Source organism: Montipora foliosa, chromosome 5 (genome assembly GCF_036669935.1).
Source record: "Montipora foliosa isolate CH-2021 chromosome 5, ASM3666993v2, whole genome shotgun sequence".
NCBI lineage: Eukaryota > Metazoa > Cnidaria > Anthozoa > Scleractinia > Acroporidae > Montipora > Montipora foliosa.
Window position 1 is genome coordinate 7,708,105 of NC_090873.1, and position 25,000 is coordinate 7,733,104.

A 25,000-nucleotide genomic window follows, 5' to 3' on the forward strand; every position below is an offset into this window, starting at 1 on the left:
GAATACAATTAAATCCAAATCTTTTATTACTATTTAATAGATCTCGCACCATTTCAGTAAAATTGTTAGCTTGATTCAATTGACCTGAAAGACTTCTTTCCACCTTACCATCTATAATAGATCTACGAACAAACTTCTATAGCAATGTTTTCAGTTTTCTTTTTTAAATTCCAATCTTAAATCCATGAACACGTTTACAATACAGTCACGCAGTTAATAACGATTTGAAAGTATTTACCTGGGATTATTAAACCTGAAGACCTTTTCTGTCACGTACGTTTAGCATTGGTCATGTGGAATGCATGAATTTCGTTGCAATTTTCAATCTCTCGCTTTGACTAAACTAGAGAGTTAAAATATGTTTATGAGTAATAATTGTAGTGAAATGCGCAATGCAAATTCAGACGTAGTTGCAACAAAGCCTGCAAAAGTGCGCACCAGTTATTGCGATTATTTACCTGAGTACCACTTCACTGAAAGCTATGAAGGCACCTTGAACCAGGACAATTGCGAGTTCGTTAAATTAAAAATTGGTAAGATATCTTAAGAAAGGTCGACCGGAACTCGACAGCGGAAGAGTCTGAAGATTTCAGTCGCTTTTGCTGTGCAATAAAATGAGAATAGAGGCATAACTAGAGGGGACAGCTGTTCTTAGAGTTATTTTCATAGAGATATGTCATAGAGTTAAAGTTAAGTTCACAAAATCCTGAATTCAATATTTTGGAAGCCAACATTCATAAAAGCGAACCTTAGGTCTTAAAACTTTTGTTTAGGCCTAATGAAGCCCAAGGTTAGCTTTTATGCATGTTTAGGATACTTTCTGTAGTTCTGAAATCAGGATTTAGGCCTCCAAAAACTTGAATTCAGGATTTTGGCTTAAATCCAAAATTTCATAACTCCATGAAAGTAACTCTATTGCTAGTCAAGTGACAACTGAGATAAGAGAGCAAACTTCTTCGTAAATCACCCAATAGATAAGAGGAGCAGGACTCAGTCTGATAAGAATTAACATATCACGTACTTACGTCACACTTCAAAATTATTCTCTCGTGGGCTCGGTTTCCTTTGTCTGAAAGTTTACTAAGGTAACAGCGGCTTTGGTTGCAAGAGGAAAAAGCAGAAAAAGTAATTCCCCTCGCAAACACCACGCCACACAAGATGCTTCCGAAAATAATCACAACCAACACTTAATGGGAGAATCTATGCACACACTTTAAATTTATTGTAAGCGGATAAAGGCGTTGGCAAATAAAACGATATTGTGCAGGACTAACGTGGACACCTCTAAAATAATATTCACATGTAATTGTTAATTTACACTCCTCGGGCGACACCCTCATTGGCTAGATAAAGTAACTTCTATTCCCCAAAAAATTTAAAGGCATGCCTCTCATTAAATTGTAATTTTGTTTTTGCTTGGTAGAATACTTAAATTCATATTTTGCTTCTGTTCTGTTGCTGTTTGCTCAGCGGCAAGATGCGTCCGCACTTGCGTTTGTCGGCATGAACCAAAAGCGTTCTAATTATACACTGTGTAACTCTTTCTTACTAAAGACTGAAAAGAGGTTTGAAAATCTCTCGAACTTTTTTGATATCAGTTCTAATAACATCGTCTTAAGAAATGATTGCGTCTATTACTTGCATTGCACATATCGCTAATTCTTCATTAATATGAGCGTAGTTTTGGAGAGCATTGAGATATTGCAAATTTTTAAAGTTCCCTAACGTTCCTACGAAGTGAGATAAAAAACTTCCACTTCAGTTGGGCGGAAATGGTAAGTGCCAGCAAGGAACGTCCTTGCGAAAGTACTTCGGTAAGCATGGCCTGCTGGTGGACCGTAATCGTGACCAAGGTTTGAATACGAAGATGTGCCAGATGACGCAAGGTTAGAAATGTAAATATCGTGTCCACCTCCAAACGTAGGACCATGTCCATTGCAGTCGTAAATAGAATAGGTTCTTCTCGAACTATATAGACCCGTTTGTGGCAGCTTTGTCGGCGCCCATCCTGGCTTGTTGCGCAAGGAGAACAAAAAAGCAGTAGCATCGTAACGATAAGAACAACTGGAACCTTAATGAAAAAAAGGAATCAATCAATCAATCAATCAAACAATCAGTAAAGAAACAAATAAATAAATAAAATAAGTAATGTGTTCCAGGCAAAGGCTTGGCACACCCTACACCTACACGTGTCTGTCCTAAACAGCAATGTAAACTAACTCCACTTACACTCCGGAGGATAAAAAATTAAATAATAATAATAATAATAATAATAATAATAATAATAATAATAATAATAATAGTAATAATAATAATAATAATAATAATAATAATAATAACAGTAACAGTAACAGTAACAGTAACAGTAACAGTAACAGTAACAGTAACAGTAACAGTAACAGTAACAGTAACAGTAACAGTAACAGTAACAGTAATAGTAATAGTAATAGTAATAGTAATAGTAATAGTAATAATAAAAATAATAATAATAATAATAATAATAATAATAATAATAATAATAATAATAATATGCGAGAGCGGCACGCAGCTCGGGACAGCTCCGAGTAAAAAGGGGCCTGCTCAGATTTGCTGGGAGAAAAAGTACTTAACCAGTCCCATACGAAATGTAGTTACAGGACTATTTACAAAGTCAAATCATCCGAGCTGGAAAATTTCGTAAAAGCCAATAATTCGCTTTGCCTCAGCGCTGGAGGAACGATATGCATTTTCCAAGCCACCTGCAGGGTTAATCTTGTTTACAATAACACCATTTACTCTTTTTGCTGCCGCAGTGAGTGAGCCTGAAGCGAAGGAACGAGGCACCTCACTGATTGGGAGAAGAACACATTTTTTGTTCGAAACGCAAGGGATTGTGGTCAAAGGCGCAAGGAATTGTGGTTATGCGTGAATAGAGGAATTACGATGCGCGGTATGATCTTCCACTTCGCTACTATAGAGCGTTTTCAATCACGTGATCAGAAACCTTGTTTTTCCACCGAAACAAAAGAAAACGTTTGCATGATAATAGTGCTCAATTCCTCGAGGATTAGTTCGGGACACTAACATGGCCGTCGTTCCATTGTTTAGGAAAACCAACATGGTCTCCGTAATGTCACGTGAAAACAATCTATAGATAGCTTACACTGTCACGCAACAAAAACATAAATTCGAAATTGTTCCATTTAAAAGGTTAAGAATTTGTAATGTTGTAGGAAACAAATCTTTTAACCACCTCTCCAATTCTCAGGTCTGTGCGAAACATCGTTTTGAAGACAAGTTTAAAAGGAAAATGGCTCACTTCCAGTCGCCACACGTGGCTAAGAAACGCCACTTGTGTAAGTCCCCTATTATCCCCTTTCAGTTATTTGTTTAAGAGTTTTGCAATATGGAGGCCGGTAATCAACGAAAACATCTCGAGTTCACTTTGCGATGAAAGAGTTTACTTCTCGCTCATGAGACAAAATACATTTGTATAAATACATCTCCTAATGTACTTGAAAAGCTCAAACTGCTGATATTCATAGGGAGAGACATTAAAAAAAAAAAAAAAAAACAAATAGCTTTTTTTTGCTCTAAGCTTCGATGATCGAAGAGCAAGCTTTATATCAACTTGTGATCAGAGAGTCTTTTTTCTTTTAATGAAGCGTTTTAATGTATGATGTTTGCTCACTGCACCACAATGTCCAATTATATACTAGATGTAGAATTTTAATTTGAAGTGCGAGTGTTACAGCGGTTATCAGTCACACACGCCCCTCAACGACAATTTTTCATACTTCGAAAGTAAAATTCAGATGAAGTCAATGTAATGTTTCCATGACAATAGTCCTGTTGTCACGAACTTGACACTTCACAAAAGGTCTCCACACTAATTTCACATCTTGACTCTTTTTTCCCCCTTAAGACTTCTTGATCCTTGGATCTTGTAACAACAACTCCAGTAACAAATCTCTAAGCACAACTAACTGACAACAACAACTGCTTCAATATATACTATTTGTCCTAAATATAGCTAATTACATCTTACACTTGTATTACTAAATATAGACATCACATCATTCTAGAATTTCCCGTCACTTTCACAAGTAAGCATGACTCAGCAGTCTTCATGTAATCTAGAATGTTCTGGAAACTGACTCAACATCATCCGTTACAACGGAATGTTCTTATCTAGGAGGTTCCATAAGATAGATTCATCACACTGTTCTCTTGGCGGCAGTTGAATTCGTCATCGAAACATTTGATTGACGTCCATCTAAATTTTACTTTCGAAATATGAAAAATTGTCGTTGAGGGGCGTGTTTGACTGATAGCCGCTGTAACAGACGAGAGGAAGAAGTGATCATGGCACATATCTGGACAATAGGCCTTTTTCGATATATTAAAATTCAGCTTGAAAGAGAGGTTCTGAGGACAAAAACAAAGGAAAGTGGACGATATGCAATAATTTTTCACATTCATTCCAACGTGCCTCTATTGTCTTTGTCCTCACTGCCTCACTAGCAAGCTGAATATTTGATATTTCGAAAATGGCCTACTGTCTCAAATAGAAACCGGAAAATTTCAGGTGACTTTAATGTCGATATGATTGAGATTACCGTTTAAATTGTCCTGACACGTGAGAGGACCACTTGTTTGTTTCGTATTGAAGATTTTGTTTTTAAGATTCAATGGCAGTGGATTGGCTACTTCTGAATTTTACCGGTACTCTCAAAGATGTGTCTCAATTTTGACGAAATTCAATCCTAATGGGAGGCTATGACAATCTAAGCAGACTTAAACTTTAAGCCGATAACACATGGTTCAACATCCTGCAATATTTTTTTCTTAACAAATGTTGAACAATGTTGCACAGACGTATTGAACGGAATAGACCTGGTCTCCATTTTCGTTCAGCAACGTTCAACGAGTTGAATAGCATATTTAAATATTCAACATGGCATGGCACACTATTCAACATTTTTTGAACAACAGGTGCAGCATTTGTTGATCAACAAATGTTGAACCATGTGTCACCGGCTTTAGAGTCAAATGATGTATGGTAATAAATTACTCAGTGGTTTAATCTGGGCTTCGTTCAGCCGCCCAAAGGATATGAATTAATTCTAAAAACTTATGGCATTCCTGGGTTCAAACCGTTTTCAAGGATTACGGAAGCAGCAATTTTTAAGAACATCACGAAATGTTCAATTTGTGTGGTATGTTTACATGTGTCTCACTCCTCCGTACAAGGGATTCAAAAAACTGCCTGAGGTTCGGTAACAACCTTGCAAAGCCCCACCGTTCGTTTCGTTGTTTTCAAATGAACGAAGGTATGAAATCCTAGTGTATTATGCATGCTTCCCTAGGTTTCCATAAATTCAGACTATTTGTTTAATCAATATATGTACCTGACGAAGATGTAAGACATCAAAACGTGTCTCACAAATTGATAGGTGTCGTTATCTTTTTATTTCATGTAAAGGGAACCTAAACACCAACAACTTAGTGCCTCAGGAAACGATGCTTTCACTCAAATTTTTTCAAAGAAAGTGCTTGTCTCTGAAATAATTGAACGACATTTTTGTTTTTTAAATTTTCTAGTCGCCGCGCGCCATCTTGAATAATTATGACATCACTAAACAAAGCCGTTTGATGCATTGAATGCAACCATAACACGTGATAAAAACCGATTCTAAAATTGACCTTTTTCAGTTTTTTTAATTTAAGAGCAAATTTGATTCCGAACATTATTTGTTATTTTTTGGTGGGAGTGGAGGTTCCATTTAAGAATTGCAATTGATTTTCAAAGTATTTTGAGTTACTCACCCCATGATATGCTGGCATAGCCCCCAAATATGTACTGGTTCACCTTTATTATGGTAACAGTTGCCCCTTTTCCATCACACAGAATGTGAAAGGTCGAAGAAGCCCAGCCGTCCCTTGAAGCACACCAGCAGAGTTTCCAGAAACTATTGCCTTGTGATACTGGCTTGAGCCATTTTCTCAGCTGGACCAGGTACGTTGCATTGCTTCCAATCATGACAGACTTTTCAATACCTTTTGCAATCATTTCTGTTGAACGAACAAACCATTCAACTTAGATCACAACCCCCAACATCCGTAGTACAGAGGATCACTTTGAAAGAATACCATTGGGAAGGAAATTTCAACCTTTTACGAGAGCTTATGAAGGTTTCCAACTCTCGTTCTTATAAATCTACTCATAGAATACCTATCTCGTATTGATAAAGGAGAACGAGACGAGATGGGATTAACAAGAAAGCGTGTGGGCGGACCTTTGTGCAGACAAGCGAAAACGGAAACCTTTAAGCGAGCAATGAGAGTGTTTAACTCTTCATCACTCGAGTGTTTGATTTAACTATCGGTCACGTTACCTTACATCACGTGATCATTTTAGTGACTGTAAACAGGAGGCAGGTCCAGGCCCCCATCCCTGTTGGACTTGATTTCTTGATGAAAAGTGCTTCGTTAACCCGCCGTTTGTCCTTGCGCTCCTCTCTATCAAAATAGCCGCTTTGACGTCATTATTTTTTTTTGTTCATTTCCTATTACTATCTCTTTGCCACTAATCTACTATTTCCAGAGATAAAGGGAATGATTTTACTGTTGAATACTAACCAATAAAAACCCGACTCACCCTGGCAAGTTTCTCCCGTCCAATGGCAAGTGAAGTTTCCGGCGGCTTCGTTGGTGCAGTTTCCGCCATTAATGCATGGGCTGGAATCGCACGGCTTTAGCCCTGAACAACGAAAACGAATTTTAGATACAAAGAATTTCTAAAATGTTCCCAACACTCCATATCAAAAAGGGAAACGGAAATTGAGACTTTTTCAATTTAATGTGGCCAGTTTCTTTTCTTCTGACGTGTGTGAAAACAGTGACGTGATGAACGCAACACTCGGACCAGTACTTCAGTTCTAAAGAAGATCTTCAAATGACCTTCATAAAGGAATACGTGTGTTTCGTCCGATACCTTTCAATATAACCAACTCCTCAGATATGGCACCTGAAATCCCACTAGCAGTCAATTGATAGTAGCAATCTAGCCTTGCATATAAATTATATATCACATGGATCCTTCTTTTATAAAGGGGTCAGACGTCAAAAAGAGTTCTTTATTGACCCCAGGGGTCTCTGGAAAAAAATTCTAGCTAAAGATCGGCAGCCTGTTGGGAATCACAACCGGACAGGCCAAGATGGTGACGCAGTGTAAACGTTATCAGCAGTTCTGCTGAAGTGCCTGCCACTAGGTTTACGATTATTACTCGAGGCCGGAAAACGTACAAGAAAACGATAAACAGTTTTTAACTTTGTCAACTAAATACCTCACTCTTGCCCCACAGCTAGCCCTGACACTTATCTTATTGCTAAAAATAGCCGGGTAGCAAATGCTTGGACTTAGAAGGACACTTCGTGATGGATATCAGAACGTGCGCGCATCTAATAACGCTTGCATTTCTGGACATAGGTGCATTAGCCTTGAATGTATATCCGAATAATAACCGCCATTATTAAGAATTGAACTACAGATATCGGCTTTCCTGCATTTTCATTGGCTCGTTGGACACAGTTCATATACCTGCTGTACCTAATATGGTGAAGAAACGCGTCAGCAAAAACGGAGCTGAAAACATTTTTGCAGCTCTGAGAAAAAATGGCCGACAAAAGCCGCTTTGGACCGGAATTGACAAAGGCAAAAATAGATGCTTTAGTCGACAATACTACCCACTGGAACACCAAAGAAGAGTCGTTGATCCTGGAGTTTTTAACAAAAAAATTATTCTACTCGGGATTGCTGGATATAAAATGATTATAACCAACTCGGCGCTACGCGCCTCGTTAGCTATCTATCACTTCATATCCAGCGCGCACCTCGTAGAATAATTGTTAAACATACATTTCTTTCCATATCCTCAGTAACCAAATACACAAGCCAACGTTTTTTTGACCAAAAAAGCAAACAGAAGACGCGAAATCGTCTGTATCATTCCTTAAGTGGACCCTTTTCTGAGTAATTTATTTTTAGGAACATGTTTTCCCCGCGAACTAGACGCTCTGTGGGCGTAAACTGGGCTGCCTTTCGTACGTGATTGTCCTCCTCAAATTTCCGTACTCATTCCCAAACACCCAAACAATTGTCAGTGTCGGAAACGACACTTTATTTCTTTTTAAAATAGTAAAAGATATTTAGAAATACATATCAACGCTCCACTGCTGATCGAAAGATGCAATTGGTGTCGAAGTCCATTATTTGTCTCTTTTAAGATTCCAGATGTTCATTTTCCCCTGTTTGTGTTGTTTATCGAAATGACGTTCCATTCTTGAGCTCCACAATGGTATATTTTGTTTAAAGATCCACTAAAACGCCATTCGCGTTACACTGACTTCGATGCCATTGCAGGTCAATTAAATATTCTACTGTGTCCACCGGATAAAATCTACGCATTTCTACTACCCACTAAAGCCTACGAAAGATTAGCGCAGAAGACTCTAGGCACAAAGACAATTCTTAGTAGGGGAGTGACAGGAAAGATTCTATTGCGCAACCAGTAATAAAATTCATATATGCAAATGAATAATTAATACAAAAAGAAAATAATAGGCTTGTTTGTTTTTAATGAGTCCTAGTTTACAGAATGTTGGTGTCAAGTGTGAAAACATTCGGCCCTCAATTTGAGTCATCACCAGTTACATAGCACTGGCATTAGGTTGAATTTTCCCAGAGGCTTTGCAAGCTGACTTTTACAAGTAATTTATGATTTCAGGTTTTCGTTTCCGGTATTCCGGTTTTTGTGTTCTGGTTTACTTATATTTTATTCATCCTCTTTAAATGCGCAAGAGAATTCAAGCTTCATTGCAACAATTTCGATGATAGACACCCTCCTGTTGGTTACACCTGCTCGTTGTTCCTGTTCCTTGATGTTCCTTATCCGGATTCCATCGATGACATGCATAATTTTGTTTCCTCCCAAAATTTCAGGGATAAAGAATAGGAACACAATTTATGTGCACAGTAGTGTAATTTGTCGTCAGTTCTTTAGGATTGCTGTGCAATGAAACAACCAATCACCAACAATCACTTTAAAAAGTTCAAACCAATTGCGAATTAAAGATAATCGTTAATTTAGAGATGAGATCATGCTGCAACGACAACAATCCTGTTCCGGGACTCCCTCTTACCCCGCCCTGAAACTGAGCCTGGAACACAGGCAGGAAAATAGAGAGTCTTGTGTCAATTGCAGGCGCGTGTTGCACAGACGATAATTACCAAGGAAAGGGTTTTGATACCATTTAATCAACGGTTAGCGCCACCCAGGCCTCGAGAAAATGGCTCCCCGCTGCATATTTAACCTAAATCTTTCTTAATTTTACGTTAATAAATTCTAGTTGCTATTGAAAACAAAGAAGATCCTTAAATTAATTAGGAGCAATGACGTGATGTTTACTCTCAAAATCCAGCCTTTTTCGGTTAGTATTCAATGTATGGTGGGGTCATACATAGTGTTTTCTTGTTTGGAGTTAATGGGACTCCAATCCATGGACTATGACCACGGAGCTATCGAGCCATTTGGGAGCTGGTTACTTGTGAGTTCTTGTGAGTTCCTACCGGGGTGTATAGAGCGTTTTCACATGACGTCACATCGGCCATGTTGATGTTCCAAAACAAAGATGGTGAATCAAACTAATCCTGTGGGATTTGAACTCTATTTTTATGCAAATACTTTCCTTTGTTTCAGTAATCCAATATGGTTGCTGATCACGTGAGTGAAAACGCTCTATAACAAATATGCAATTTAGCTATTCAAACGTTCAGTTTGGAAATTCAACGTTTCAAACATTCATTTCGGGAATTCAAACCTTCAATTCAATTGAATATTTGAATTGTCGAATTGAAATTTTGAAAATTTGAATGGCATTCAAGGTTGAGTTTTGAAGGTTTGAATTTCCAAACAAAAGGTTGGAATTGCCGAACTGAATGTTTGAATTGCCGAACTGAAGCTTTTTAATTGCCGACTTAAACGTTTGAATTGCATGTTTGAATTTTGACAGTAAAGACTCACCATACGTTGGAGGTGAAACTATAATGAAAACTGATATCTTTGGTTTCATAATCCATTAGTATATACCACACAAGTGCTTTCCGCACATTCTTATTGGCTAGCTAGGAGGTGAATAGCAAGTACTATAATCACCTCTGAACAAAAGTAGAAAAACAATATAGCTTCCAGTTTCGTTTCGGTTACCGATAAACTCGGTAAACTTTTCAACTTTTCTGGCACATACCAAAACACAATATTCACCTCATGCAGTGTCAGTAAAAGTGATGTATATTTACCTCCACTTCGGTGGATAATAGCTAAATGATAGACCTTTTTAAAGTTTCTGACGCAATCTTCTTTGGGGGTGGAGGCAAACGCGGTTTCAATGACATTGAATGTATGAGATTTTGGCCGAATTCACACCTCTATAATCCTTTGCAGAAAAGCAGATTTCAAACATTTCAAAATATTTTTAGTCTTTTTTTCACTCAACGGAAAAGAAGATCATTGCACAAAGCTCAACGTCTGAAAATTCTTCTCGGGAATTTGCATAATTTTGATTACAAGGGTTCATACGTAATTTACAAATTTCGTTTACGGTCATTATAGCTTGATTCTGATACTTCACGAAAACTGAGTGCTTTTTGAGGGGTATTCTCGCTATCCACAATCATCAGACCTTAAAGGATTTATAGTTGTTCAAAATTGGCCAAATTCCCATACATTCAGTATAATTTAAACCGTGTTCCCCCTCCCCCCCACCTCTCCCCTAACCAATATGACGTCTAAAACCGTGGCAAAATTTATTTTAGTTAAAATTTTAAACTTCATGTTACTAGTACATACGCGAGCAATTGAAAGATCCCTCAGTATTATTGCAGGTCGCATACTCTGGACAGTCGTGAGAAAAGCCTTGGCACTCGTCGTAATCTAAATTAGGGAAAAGAACTATAATCAACGACTATGCAGTGTTCCCAAATAAATAACTATTACTGGCATACCTCAAGGGCCGTACTGTTATTTACAGGCGCCGAATTATTGTTTAGCTTCGCGCACGAAGAGTAATAGTGATTTTCCACATTTTAAAAAATATTGAGATGTTATGGAAAGAAAACAAATTACCTCCACCTCTTCTGAAGCTGCGCACGTGAATAATTAGCGCTTTGAAATACCTCAATTTCGCTAAACCTTCAGAGACTTGTTCCAACTAGTTTTAGTTTTCTTTCCCTTACCCCACATTCGCTCATTCAAAACCGATCTCGTCGGATAAATAAGTAAACCTCGATTTTGACTTTTGTCGCTCATTTGAAGCTGGTTTACTATGTCCAACACTTCTCCAAGAGCCACCATTTTGGCAGCGAATAAATGGTGTCAGTCTATTGCTGAAAAATTTTTAACGCAAACCTCGACACGAGCATGAAAGCTGCAATGCGATTGGCTTACTCCGAGAACGGAATGCAGTTCGCTTCTAACTAGCCTCGTGGGGACGAGGGGCGTTCACTTGAGCCTTTTCCTGGGAGGCCCTGAAGGAACTATGCTTTGGCTAACTGTCAGCAGTATCACTTCATGCTAAATCCGTACCTTTCTTACAGCTGTACTCATGGCAGCTTGAACAGTTGACATCATTCCATTTGAATCTGTGAGCCGGAAGTGTTCCAAGGGTGTGCACACAATCCTCATTACGGAAGTTATTGGGTTGATTCGTTGCCCAGTAATGGAAGTCAAATCGAGTTCCATCACTCCAAACGAACGTTCCTTCTCTATTTATGTCAGACAAACCAAGCCAACCATTTTCTCCGTTGTGTAAGTTTTGCAGAAAGACATTTTCTTCTTGGCTGTGAACACTGGGGAGGTTGGCTCCCAATGCGGCACACCTGCTCTGGCTATTGCTCCAGGAATCACAGGATGATACTTTTTGGTAGCAATAACCTTTAAAATAGATCCAGTTATCAGGGCAGATGTCTGAAAAAAAAAAGATACGTCCAGATTTGACAGGTTGATCTATAAGTTCCTTTTTTTGACATGAAATACCATTTAATTTTTGCATTTTTAAAAAGACGTTTCTCCACTTGTTTATCGCTTAACGATAAGGATCGAATCGACAGTAATTGAGTGAAGACCTTTTTCTCACTCGAAAAAAATGTCAAGAACAAAACTAACTCGTGATCGCTTGATTTTGTCTGCAAAGGTTATAAAAATTTACTTCTAAAGAAAACTGAGATATTGCTGCGTGCTCTATTTCTCACTCTGGAACAGGCCCAACTTAAACCAGTAGGTACCTTTGACAATTAAAGGGGCTATGTCAAGAAATTTAGCCAAATTCAGAGACTGAAAACTGACAACCAAATCAAGCGAAAAAGAGGAGGCAGGGATTGGCAAAATTGAAATGGATTTTGATTGGGGTTTTTTAAAACTGTTCAGCCTAACAGTTTTTTAAAGTTGATCTCTGTTGTTTACAACTTTAATTATGTATTCTCGACAGACACGTTTTTGTCACGAAGCTTTTGTTTGTGCTGTTTAAAAGTAATTTTTGAGTTAACGTTAAGTTGTATAGTGAGAAGGGACGCGTAAATGGTAAAACGACACAAAATGAACTGCACTACCGTGACACAGCTTGACTCTTCTAAGATCTTATTTACCTGCTAACACCGCGTACGATACTGTTAGTGGGTCAAACCGCTGTACAAATAGATCTTTGACGCAAATTCTGAATCTTGCGTTGCTGATGAACTTAAGGGAAAAACAAGAACAATGGGCAAAAGTGACTCAAAGTGCAAAAGGCAATGCGTACAACATCACAGCCTCACTTTCAAGACATTTCCATTTGCTTTGGCGTGCCCTGGATGCGAAGATATAATTACAACATCTTAATACATTACGGATTCTTTCACCCTTTCCCCGAACCCCCGCACCGGTCAATAAAAGGGGGGTATGGAACTAGAATGGCTGACTGCAATTCAAATATAACAATTTATAAAGTATAATCCGATAGTTTAATCTTAAAGTTTGGCCGCGGTTCTTTTTTGTCTTACTCTAACTAACAAAATACTGAATACAAATATTAAGAGCCAAAATATGGTGTGCAACTACTGATGTTGACATCTTTCCGTGGGAAAGACAACAAACTTGTTGCTAGGCAACGGGGAGAGGACAACTGAAAAATCAGAGTCCAACGCAGGATCGTACGATTCTCTTTCTTTTTCAATGAAACGTGCAGTTTGGGAGAGGCACTTGCGTTTCAAGCGCGAGGTGATGATGCCAGGTTAATGTTTAAAAGATGGCTTGTCATGGCTAAATAATAGACCCCTCTTCTGGCATGGGGTTTCGCACCTGGCCTTAAAATGCTTAGAAAATCTTGAATTTCATCCGAAGTGAATAAGGGAAATTCTCCAAGCTATTACGGGTGTGTCCCTTATTTTGAGCAATTGTAGGCAACCCAAAGTGCTTTCTTTCGTACTCTCTCTACCCAGGAAACCCACACGCATTTTAAATCTCTACCTCAATCCAGCTGACAATTCCGTTGCAATCTGGCGATGTATTCCCTCCTCCGCTAGAATGCTTGGCTGTAACTATGACTGTTGGGTAGTTATTGTATGTCCGCGTAAAATTCACGTCCTTTAATGAAATCACAAAATAAACCATCTTTGTCAACAGGCCGGGTCATGTTTACTTAAATCTCTCTCTACCTCTCATGGCGATTCAATTGCAAAAAGGAGACTTTCTGGCGAACATAAAACCATTAAATTACATCCAAATAGAATGGTCTGGAAGATGGTCATTTTGAAATTTTAATTGTACTGCCGTACAACCGTAATCATGAAGTCCACTCAAGATGCGAATTTTCCGTTCCTGCATATAGTGATTACTATTTTCCTATTTTTTGCTGCAAGAGAACGTATACTGACTTATCAGGAGGTTCTGATAACACTGCACACTAGGAAATGTGATTTTGGTCATCACAGTTCGGATTGTTAGGGGAAAAAGTGGAAAATGGAAATATGATAAATGTTCCATTGACATGACAAGTGAGATTTGGACACTAATAAATGTAACCTGCAAAGAAATGGGCACATGGAAATGGGATTGATAACCCCTTGTCCTCTTCAGGGCATTTTTTTTTATCATTGTTACGTTTTCAGACCTGGCAAAAAGCGAAATTGTTACTCTTGGAAGGTAATATCCCATTTGGAAAGCTGACATTATTATGCTCTGAAAATAACGGTCTGTGTATGGTCTCGAACGCCAACCAATTCTGAGGAGAAGAACAAAGAAACAAAGAAAGAAGTAACTCATTTACTCCCATTACCTGTCGGAATGCAAAGAATTTATGGTTTGTATTAAGAGACACTCTACCACTTTCGATTTTTTCGCTTATCTATCACACGTATATCGCAAAGTTACTGAATGTGGATTGGCTGAGGTGGAAGGCATTTTTTTCTTAATCACGAGGATATTTTTGGTAATCAAGAGATCCTGATTGGTTACAGTTACCTATCCAGAGCAAGGGAAATTACAAAACAGTCATCTTCTGGATTAAACTACTTTTTTGTCCACATATAAAATAAATTTTAAGCGCTATTTCTGTTGATAGAAACGCTTTATTGAATTGAGCTTTAACCGAATGGGAGCGTGTTGATTGTCATTTGTGGCTGCACTGAACGGGCTTCCCTCTATAATTTTTCCCCTATATGTGATAAAAATGTAATCGCAATGTGCCCTCTTGCAATTAAAGATTAATTTCACTTGTATTTCAAAAGTTTTCCAAATTGCCCTCGTCGCTTCGTGATTTCAGGTAATGTTGTGAAAACTTTGAAAATACGTGTGAAATTAATCCTCAATTGCTCTCGGGCCCATGCGATTACCAATACAAATTTCGGAAAAGTAGTGAAGGGTCTTAAGAATGAGTAGACATTTCGAAACCACATTGAAAAAAGCTACAATTTTACTGATCTGAGTAAGAGTTAACTATGATATTGGAATAGCATAAAAATGGAGGATTTATAACTTCTATCATTTTTGCCGCCAGAGTTTGTTTGAGAATCAACTATCAAGCAAAGGTCCCGTAAAATTTTCGGTGAAAAAGGGACGACTACGTAATGATCCGTATTGTAAAGTTTGTCATCAGACCTGTCATGACTGCTAGAACTTCCGGACGAGGCAAAAAAGCCACCTAGGAATTTCTTCAATCGTTGGGTGCCCTTGAACAGATTCGACTCAAAGTCCCTTCAAAGTCAGTCTACCCACCAGCTTGTGTCCTGCAACAGCTGGCTCCATTCAGCGTTACCAGGAAAGGACAGCTAGCGGTTTTCATGACTTTGAAAACAGTGAAAAACGTGATACTGATAAAACAGGCCATTTCCGAGTTCGCGTCTGCCTCCTCTTCAAAGCGAGTCTAAGTGCGAGGTTTCTGTTATGGTGAATAGGTCTACTTTCCATATGAATGAAAACTAATTTACATAAGAAAAACTTCGCACTTTACTTAGACTCGCTTTGAAGAGGAGGCAGACATGAACTTGGAAAAGGCTTATTGTAACCATAAAAATCTCTGAAATGTCGTTAAGTTTGTTGCTGTTGTTATTGTTGTTGTTATTGTTTGTCTTGTGTGGAACAAGTACGAAAAGCTAAGACAGGAACATTTTTCACCATGTGCAACTAAAGAACAACATCGTTATAACCCGGGACAGCTTATCACTAAATCACAAAATTAATATGCACTGCTCACCACAGAAATATCATCGTGAACTCCTGCAAAGTTCTGCAGTTCTCGGATGCAAATCTTAAAAGAACGTGCAGATACATCTTCTAACCAGACACTGCCTGCATCATGCTTCAGGCTTGATCTATAGTGCTCGGCTGTTACGAAGACAGTTGGTTGTGAAGAGAATTTCCCCTGATATATAATATCAAAATTAAAGGAAACATGTAAACCACACATATGCTTATTAGACAACGCTGTTTGTGAGAAACATTGTTGAAAAATTCTGTTATCCAGTGACAGATCCAGACCAAGAGCTAAGGGTGGGGGATGATGCTGGTCCCAGGTTACAAAAAGTGCAACACATTTTAACAGGGCTTTAATTTTAACATCGAAAAATAATGTATTTGAGTGATAATTTAGCATTCATATTTAAATGATATTGAAATACCTGGAACAAAACGTTGTATTTCCAAAGGGGTTTGACTTGAGTACAACATTGAGTTAGCCGATTTGGTCTATTGGTTGGGTATGATAGCATACGGAGTTGAAGAAGTTATATGGCTTATACTTCATTTCCAAAATCAAAGAGCCCAAACAATTTATCTCATTCACGGAAAGAGGCGTGCAATTAGGCTTTTATAGAATGTGTTAGCATAATTTTTGGCATAATTTGAGGAAACTAGCATAGTTTTTGCTGATTTTTAACGAGTAGCACTCCTAGCATAATCGGTAAATATTGATAAGCCTGAGACCATTTTTGTTCAATGTTTTAGCAGCATTCACGGTTTAGTAACGGAGGTAGTGCCTCCCTCGAAGGCTGGCAGTCTGGCACGAGATGTCGGGAACCGGAAGTTGCTAGATGATGTTGGTCCCAGTTTGCAAAATGGCGATAGCCACGCCGCCCGATAACTTTCAGCTCTCTGCAGACCATACCAGAACCAGTAAACATACCCAGAGACAGTTGCCTTACGTTCACTTTGCAAAAGGAATAATTTTAAGAAAAAGTGGAATAAATTAGAAAAACGAACATAATTTGGGCAAAAAATGGACACTGCTAGAGGGATAATATACTACTTTTACCAGCAAAATCTATAAAAGCCTAGCTGCAATACCACCATTGTTTTGCATTCCGAAGCATTTAAACCGGCCGCTTTCAAGAACCAGTGAACATAGCCAGAGACCATTGCCTTACGATTAAAAAAAAAATACAACAGAAGATGAGCTTATGACACTGAAAACGTTTTGCTACGCGATCGTGATACAATTTTTGGACTTGTTTCGCTCATTTTGCAAAACGAATAGCTTTACGAAAAAGTAGAATAATTTGGAAAAAGGAGCATAATGTGGGCAAAAAAATAGACACTGCTAGAAGCTTAATATGCTACTTTGACCAGCACAATCTATAAAAGTCTAACTGCAATACCACCATTGTTTTCCATGCTGATGCATTTAAACCGGCTGGTTTCAAAATCTGTAGTTTTACCAGAGGCGAATCTAACGTTTACCCTTACCTTGTTGTTGAAAATGGGAAGAAAATGCTTAGACTTAAAGGGACACTTCGCGTTGGATGTCATATTGAGCGTGCATCTAATTAGGGTCAAATCTGGACACAAGTGACGAATTTGCGCGTATACGTACAGCCTGTTTGGTGGTTGACGAAGGATTGTCTTTAGAACTTTTAGCATGATCAATCATTAGGTCGCTTCTCGTCTAGACGCAAGAAGGACATCAATGTACTTGGTTTACTTACGCTTGGCAACGTGACAGTCTGACAACTAGTTCCAGTCCACCAACGAGAAAACTTTTTCTCGCCCGCAATTCCTCCAGGAGGAGCTCCCTGATAAGCGACCCAATCCACAGTAGCAAAGCTATCTGATGGGTAATCATTTCTTCCTGTTCTGGTCACACATGCGGTGAATTGAGTACTGTTCACACTTTCAATCCAAGGAGTGGTGGCTTCGTGGACATAGGTTGGGTCAGAGTAGTTCACATGATTTATAGTAAGCTGTATGAAGATCTTCTGATGAGGGTAAAACACGAACGGTTTAAATTGGATGGTTTCACACTGATCTTCTGCCCAGGAAGGGTGATTCGTGAACTGATGTCTACCTTTCTGCAAAGGAAAACCTATAAAATAGAAAGGAAAAATAAAAAGAGCAAGGTGTGTATTACTCTGGTCCCAGGGGTTTTTTTGAGCCGCGAGAGAGCCGTGAAGCGGCGAAGACGCCAGGGTCAGGATCTGACCCTCAGGCTCTGATTGGTTGATATTTGTTCAAACACGCAAATCAATATATTGGTTCGTTCAATTGGTAATACTGAGGGGAGGCGTGATGGTAACTAAGTCTCCTTCACAACTGAGTATAGATGAGTATAACTTCCTCTTTTGACGACGTTTGCACGTGAGCTGCATCATATTATCAGATTTGAGCAGGCATAGAGAGGCTATACGTACCACGCAGGCAAGGGAGGGGGAAGGGAAGGGGGGGGGGGGGTGGTCTACAACGAATGCATTGTAAACAGCTATCTAGATGTGGTATCCAGCTTCTGTATCTTAAGGATCTTCCAATCAATAAGGTTATAGCTGTAAGTCACCAGTGGCACAGCAAGGGTGTTAATGAATGCCCTTAATCCTGCTATCTGAATTAAGTTCACTCGTAACTACTACTACTACTACTACTACTACTACTACTACTACTACTAAATGATGATGATGATGATGATGAGAACAAAATTCGCAAATTATATTACAGACGAGGGTGATAGCAGTAGCAGTAGCAGTAGCAGTAGCAGTAGCAGTAGCCGTAGGAGTAGGAGTAGTAAAAGTAGTAGTAGTAGTAGTAGTAGTAGTAGTAGTAGTAGTAGTAGTAGTAGTAGTAGTAGTAGTAGTAGTAGTAGTAGTAGTCATTTTATGCTTTTTTTTGAAGGAATTTTTTTTTGCGAGATATGTGATATACAGTCCTCCTTCCACGTTCTCTAGCTCCTGTTCATAAATCCTGAAGACGCATACGTACCCGCACAACTTCCAGGGTGATAGTGGGTGTAGTTTCCTTTCGTCTCGCAAATCTCTTTCTGCAGCAAGCACAAGTTTCTGAATGTACGACCATTAGAAGCACACATCTCTTCTTGATAAGACGGGCAGCTGCTTTCACAAACGCAATCGCACCGTTGGGAAGATAACGCCACTGGTTTGCTTTCATACTTGCAACTTGAATTTTTGCAAGGATCGTAATCTTAAAAGCACCAAAACAACAATACCAACAAGCATTAACATGCCATATGTAAATAAGTCTATAACCCGAAACCGAAACTGGGACCAGAGTGTCGATAATCTGCTTAGTGCTTAGTAAGACGGGAAGGTGTATGCACATATTGAGAGTGTGCAAGAAAGTAAAGGTTACAGTTTAGATTACTTACACTATCTTTTCAGCCCTCTCTTTTCCGTCACGGCATTTTAGTATGGGGCATTGCTACAACCTTGGAAACAACTTGTTGGCAAAATATGATACACCACTCACTACAAAATAGTCATTCCATGATTTGTCTGTGTGATAAACGACTGACTTCTCCATACATTACCCCTTTCCCTAATCCAATGTTGGTTTAGAAACAGCCAAAGTGTTGCACAGTATTTTTCACAACATTATCTACATTGGCATGTGGGGGAGGGGGGAAGGGGGGAGAAGGAGGAGATGGGGGAGAGGAGGAGAAGGAGAAAAGAGGGGGAGAAGGATCAACAACATAGCATTTGAAACGTTGCTTTATGGATAGATGTCGTTATAACTATGTTTAATATCTAATTTTATTATTTTATTTATGCCCCCAATTTAGCTAAGTTCTACCGTTACCCGGAACGTTTGTTTGTCAATAGGGACGTTTTAATAATATCTAAGACAAAGAGGACATCGAGTTGAGTCATACTGTATCAAAGTACTACTGTTCTCCTTTAAGAAAAAAATCAAGGAAAGCTCTTCGAAACGTTACAGTTGCACTTTTTACCTCCAATAACCACATAATGAACTTCCAAATTGTCTCTCTGGCCATCAATTCCAGCATAGTCTTTGATGCACACACGAACATAAGCACGGTTAATCTCCTGTATTAAAAGTAACGTTTGAAGCAAAGTGACGTAATGCAGCAAACCAAACCTTTTCAAAAGTTTATGGTCTATTGAACCTCAAAAACCAAAAAAAAAAAAAAATTATATTTAAACAAAAATAAATTGCTGAAATATGTCAAGGATCAATTTCTGCAATTTTATGATAATAAAGGATCTTACCTCCACCCAGGAGTTTAACGGACCCTTTACAGCACAGAGTGGATTGGAGTTGTTTTTAATGTCCTTGACTGCTGTTGTAAGTACGATTGGTGGTTCATAGAATGGTCCGGTAAAGTTGATAACCTGAAAGATCAAATTTAACGACCTTTGCTTAACCCTTAAAGTGCTACTGTGACGAAATTTGAATCTTCCCTATCGAAGCCATTTTGGCACATAAACACGTAGTCTTTACGAGAAGAAGAATGCTGTTTACCATTTTCAAATATCTCTTTTTGTTCTGGAGATATTCAAGTTTTTTTAATATGCAAATTAGCCAAGTGATGACGTCATAAACCCTACCAAATTTTGATCAAGTATGATTGAGAAAGATATCTCAGCCAATTTGTATCAGAAATACTTGGTTCTTTGCAGTAAGATTCTGGTAGATGTGTTCCACAATATGAGCATACCATTTTTGTTACCATGGCAACATACTGGGTTCCAGACCTCCCTGATATTAAAGGCTTTGCATGCCACCTTTGCCGTTCTGTTTTGATATTTGCAAATGGTGCCTCATCTGCATGATCCTGCCAGCATATAAAGATGTTAGGTTGGGTTTGTGGCCTTGGTAAATGTATTTCTAGCCTGAGATCACCAAAATATTGAAATCAGGTTGGAGGGGACTGGAAAAGAGTGAGTTGCCATGGGAACCAATTTCTTTACAGTCGTAGGTGTGTTGCCTTCAGAACTATCAGCTCACCAAGTTTCAATGGTCTCTGTTGCAAATTGACCGAGATAGCTCTATTTATATTCTTGATGTTCTACTGGGTTGGGTGAATGACGTCATCAGCCTTCTCATTTGCATATTTAACACATTTTTCAAACTTAAATATCTCTGGAACCAATGCAGATATTTCCAAACGGTAAACAGCGTTTTTAATGTTTCATGGTACTCTATGTGATAAACCCAAAAACTCAAGGGATAAAAATTTGATCACAGTAGCACTTTAATTCTCAATAGTGACACTTATCGATTTTACTCTGTGTAACAGACAGTACAGTAAGTGGACTGCACCACATTTGGAGCGATGGGTAGCACCTCTCATAAGGATTCTAGTTTTCTTGCTACCTAAACCTGAGAAATGTAGAAGTAGATGTGAAAACTTGGAGCTTGGAGCTTCTTGGAGCTGCTTCGCTATAATAAATAACCCTTCTTTATTTAACTAACGCGTTGGTCACTCACCGTTTTTCCCATACAATCACCAATAACTATTGCCGCACAAAATACGTACCTTACATAATGCGTAATTGTTCTGAGCTAATGGTATCTCATAATTAGAAAACAAGATCTTGGACGACTCCTTAACTTTCCAGACCGTTGGATAATGTTCATATGCCATCCAGTTCTGAAAAGAAAAGAAAATAATTTTTAAAAAAGCACGTGATTGTCTATGTACGCTATTGCATACCACTCTGGTAGCAGAAGTCCCCGGCAGCAGGCTCATTATTACTTCATGCAATTGTGTGTCTTGCATGTTCTTTTCATTAAACGAAATTGTCCCAACGGAAACATAGTCAATAGTCTTTGCCATTGTTCCTCTTCTGAATAACATTGCAGACAGCAAATATAATTTTTGGCATTTTATAAGATTCAGTAGATTTTACCACAAAATTTTATTTATTATATAAACACCAATGAAATACCAAGTTAGCTGTCGCGCAAAAACATGATATCTCCACACGTGAAAAGATCACTGTTGCTACGGTTACATATAAAAATTGCGCCTCTCCATGCCTTTCGTTAAATGATTTGGTATTTCATTGGTGTTTACAGAATAAATAGAATATTACGTGGCCGCTTGGAGATACGACATTTCTCTTCTGGTGTTGAAAAATATTTCACTCGTTCGATGCGGTCGAAGAGAAATTTCGTATCTCCGCGTGGCCATGTAATATCCTCTATGTATACAAATAATTCTATTACGTGAATATAGAAATAAGTCCCATGGGATAATTCATTGCACAGCTTACTTGGAAATCTAGCGAGCCCATAAATCCTAGCTTAGCATGGACTTGAAACCGCATTCAAATTTGTACTGTCATTTTATCTTTCTCTTTTCTAAGTTTTAATCAATGGTTGAAGAACTTGGCTTTTACAGATCTTTACATACCACAATCAGATTGCTATGAGGCCCATCAAATGTTCTTGACTCTCTTAAGCAGACCATGAAGTGCGTCCTGGAAATACTTTCAATCCAAACGTTCATTGTATCCTTCTTTTGATCAGAGTTTCCGTGTTGAATAGTAGCTTGGACTTCAGGTTCTGTTGAAAAAGCCTACAGAGAAAAATAAGTGAATACGTGCGTGCAAACAGGTCATTTTGATGCTTCGAGTTTAGTGACCAGGACTGTGAACGGCAGACTCCGAGAGGCTGAAGGTGTGCTTTGCTGTTTCTTTGTAATCAAAAATAATAACAATAATAATAATAATAGTAATAATAATAATAATAATAATAATAATAATAATAATAATGACAATGATGATGATGATGATGATGATGGTGGTGGTGGTGGTGGTGATGATAATGATGATGATGATGATAATAATAATAATAATAATAATAATAATAATAATGATAATAATAATAAGCTGGGGATTACCATTAGGAAAGGAGAAGGAATGACTCAAGGGACCTTTGGCCATTGGATATGGCTCGCTTCCTTGGTGTAATGTCGGTATAACATCCACCAGAAATAAAGCATTAAGACAATAATAATAATAATAATAATAATAATAATAATAATAATAATAATAATAATAATAATAATAATAATAATGGCCCTCAGCAGCCACCCACACGATTACGGGGTACGGGAGCTTTACGAACAGTTCACCCTGACTAGAGTGTATGCAAAGATCAAAACAGGAACTTTACGTGGAGAGATCACATGTAGATTGTGCGGAGACGCTACAGAAACTCTTGCGCATGTTCTAGCGGGATGCCCTGCCTTAGCACACTCTAAGTACTTGGAGTGACACAACGCTGCATTAAGGCGTCCAAACCAGTGTACGAATCTCCAGAAGCTCAAGCGTACTGGGATGTACCAGTGTGTGCCGAACAAAGCTACGTCAAGGCCAACAGAGAGGACGTCAGGTTTGTGGATCACAGGAGGAAACGAGTCTGGGCAGTTGAAATGAGTTGCCCCTGGTTAGACAACCGTCGATAGAAGGAGAGGGCGAAGACGGAAAAGTATGTTCCACTGCGCTGGGAGTTAAGGAAGCAGTAACCTGGCTATGTCGTGGAACAGCGCAACATACTGATTGATGTGCTAGGTGGTTGGTCTAAAGATTTAGAGAAAACAATAAAGAAGCTTTTGGGCGCTAGGGGAAAGGAGGTCCTGAAAAGGTTCAGAAAGCTATTATCTCAAGTTCGCTTAACATAGCGCGGGCCTTCAAGGCCACCGTCAATTAATTTTACGAATTTTAGGAATTAGAGAGTATTAGAGAATTTTAAGGATTGTATGTCTTTTTTTTTTTGTTGCAATTATCTTTTCTTATCTCATCTCATCTTTTTATAGAGACTTGCGTTCCGTAAGACGACATAAGCTACGTTACGTGCATCCATATGTGTGCACTGCAGAAAAAAAAAATAATAACAATAACAATAACAATAACGATAACAATGACGCTGACGATAACGATGACGATAACGATAATGATGATAATAATAAGGGTAAGGATTGCACAGTTGGTTAGTGCGGGGCCTTCTGTGTGAGAGGTCCGGAGTTCGATCCCTAGTGACCTCACATCCTTGCTTCGACATCATTCAATTTTGTGTCGCTTCAGGTAGCTTTAAATACTCTTGAAAAGGAGCGCTTATTGAAAGGGGAGGGGAAGGGGGGGGGGGGGTGGGTGGTAAAATGAGCGCACCGTCGGCTACCTTCAGACGTTAAATAAGGTGCACCTTTACCTAATAATAATAATAATAATAATAATAATAATAATAATAGTAATAACAATAATAATAATAATAGTAATAATAATAATAATAATAATTTCGTTTGCCGCTCTCAGTATAATCCCATTCCTCTGTTTCTCTCGTTTTGATACCGCTTTAGTTTGTCTCATCCGATCGTGTGCGTCAATGAGATGTGGTTTTATTGAAGACTATTGTTTTAATTTAGCAGGATTGAAAAGAGTTCCAAAAGAAAAATAACAACTTATCAATCACATTAAAGAGGATCAAAGTCGAGTTAAAGGTTAAAGGTTGGTTAAATTGACAAGCCGCTTAATTATTTTGAGTTATCTCTAATCCGATCTCGTCTCAGACGATTTTCTGGTGACGTCAATTTACAACTTAGGAAGTAATTCGCATAAGTTGAGCTGACCTTCCTCTTAAGCTTCTTTGTTAGTGACTGCATCGCATGGAAATGTCGCTTAATAAGTTCCACCGACAGGCATCTTTATCATAAGGGAATTTCACACTATCGAAAAATTTGGAAAAATAACTTAGTTTCAATCTAAGGAACGGGTCACTACAAACTGCAACTTCAATTTAAGGGATACAGCTTTAACATAGAATTTAGCTAAAAATTGATTAAAGCACGTTCTTCAAATTTACATTACATTTTACCTGAGAGAAAGTCACTCGGGTGCATTTTGTTCCGGTTGTAAAAAGGGCAAATCTCGCTTGTCCATGTTGGACACCTTACTGGTAGCCTTGAAATGCGAGCCAATCGATGGTGCTGTTTGAACCGGATCCTCGCCCGCCTGCCACAATACACGCCTTGAAACGGGTTGTAGAAACGTCTTCTACCCATACCAGAACGGAATCGTGGACTTCCGATGAATCGTTTCCGTGATTAACTGACGTAAACACGCGGACAGGGATGTAACTGTTAGGGAAAGCTTGACTGAAGTACGCGTACTGGCACTTATAATTATCGCTGCCTGCCAACTGCATAAAAATTTTTCCATTCTCGGTCCCTGAAGAACAAAGGCAAC

General features: G+C 38.6%; 1 protein-coding gene across 1 annotated transcript in view; it reads right to left on the reverse strand.

Moving 5' to 3' along the window:
- Positions 1-59: 59 nt before the first annotated feature.
- LOC138003525 (uncharacterized) overlaps positions 60-25,000 on the reverse strand; it is a 30,648-nt gene continuing 5,707 nt past the window's right edge. Inside the window, exons 2-17 of the mRNA XM_068849635.1 lie at positions 24,630-24,982; positions 22,168-22,332; positions 21,289-21,402; positions 20,018-20,140; positions 19,738-19,834; positions 18,753-18,971; positions 17,492-17,868; positions 15,766-15,933; positions 14,185-14,295; positions 13,542-13,658; positions 12,683-12,773; positions 11,625-12,005; positions 10,890-10,973; positions 6,641-6,742; positions 5,809-6,054; positions 60-2,071 (exon numbers count right to left, since the gene is read on the reverse strand). Of these exons, the coding sequence (XP_068705736.1) occupies positions 1,731-2,071; positions 5,809-6,054; positions 6,641-6,742; positions 10,890-10,973; positions 11,625-12,005; positions 12,683-12,773; positions 13,542-13,658; positions 14,185-14,295; positions 15,766-15,933; positions 17,492-17,868; positions 18,753-18,971; positions 19,738-19,834; positions 20,018-20,140; positions 21,289-21,402; positions 22,168-22,263 (2,667 nt within the window). The 5' untranslated portion in view covers positions 22,264-22,332; positions 24,630-24,982 and the 3' untranslated portion in view covers positions 60-1,730. The remainder of the gene's footprint in view (positions 2,072-5,808; positions 6,055-6,640; positions 6,743-10,889; positions 10,974-11,624; positions 12,006-12,682; positions 12,774-13,541; positions 13,659-14,184; positions 14,296-15,765; positions 15,934-17,491; positions 17,869-18,752; positions 18,972-19,737; positions 19,835-20,017; positions 20,141-21,288; positions 21,403-22,167; positions 22,333-24,629; positions 24,983-25,000) is intronic.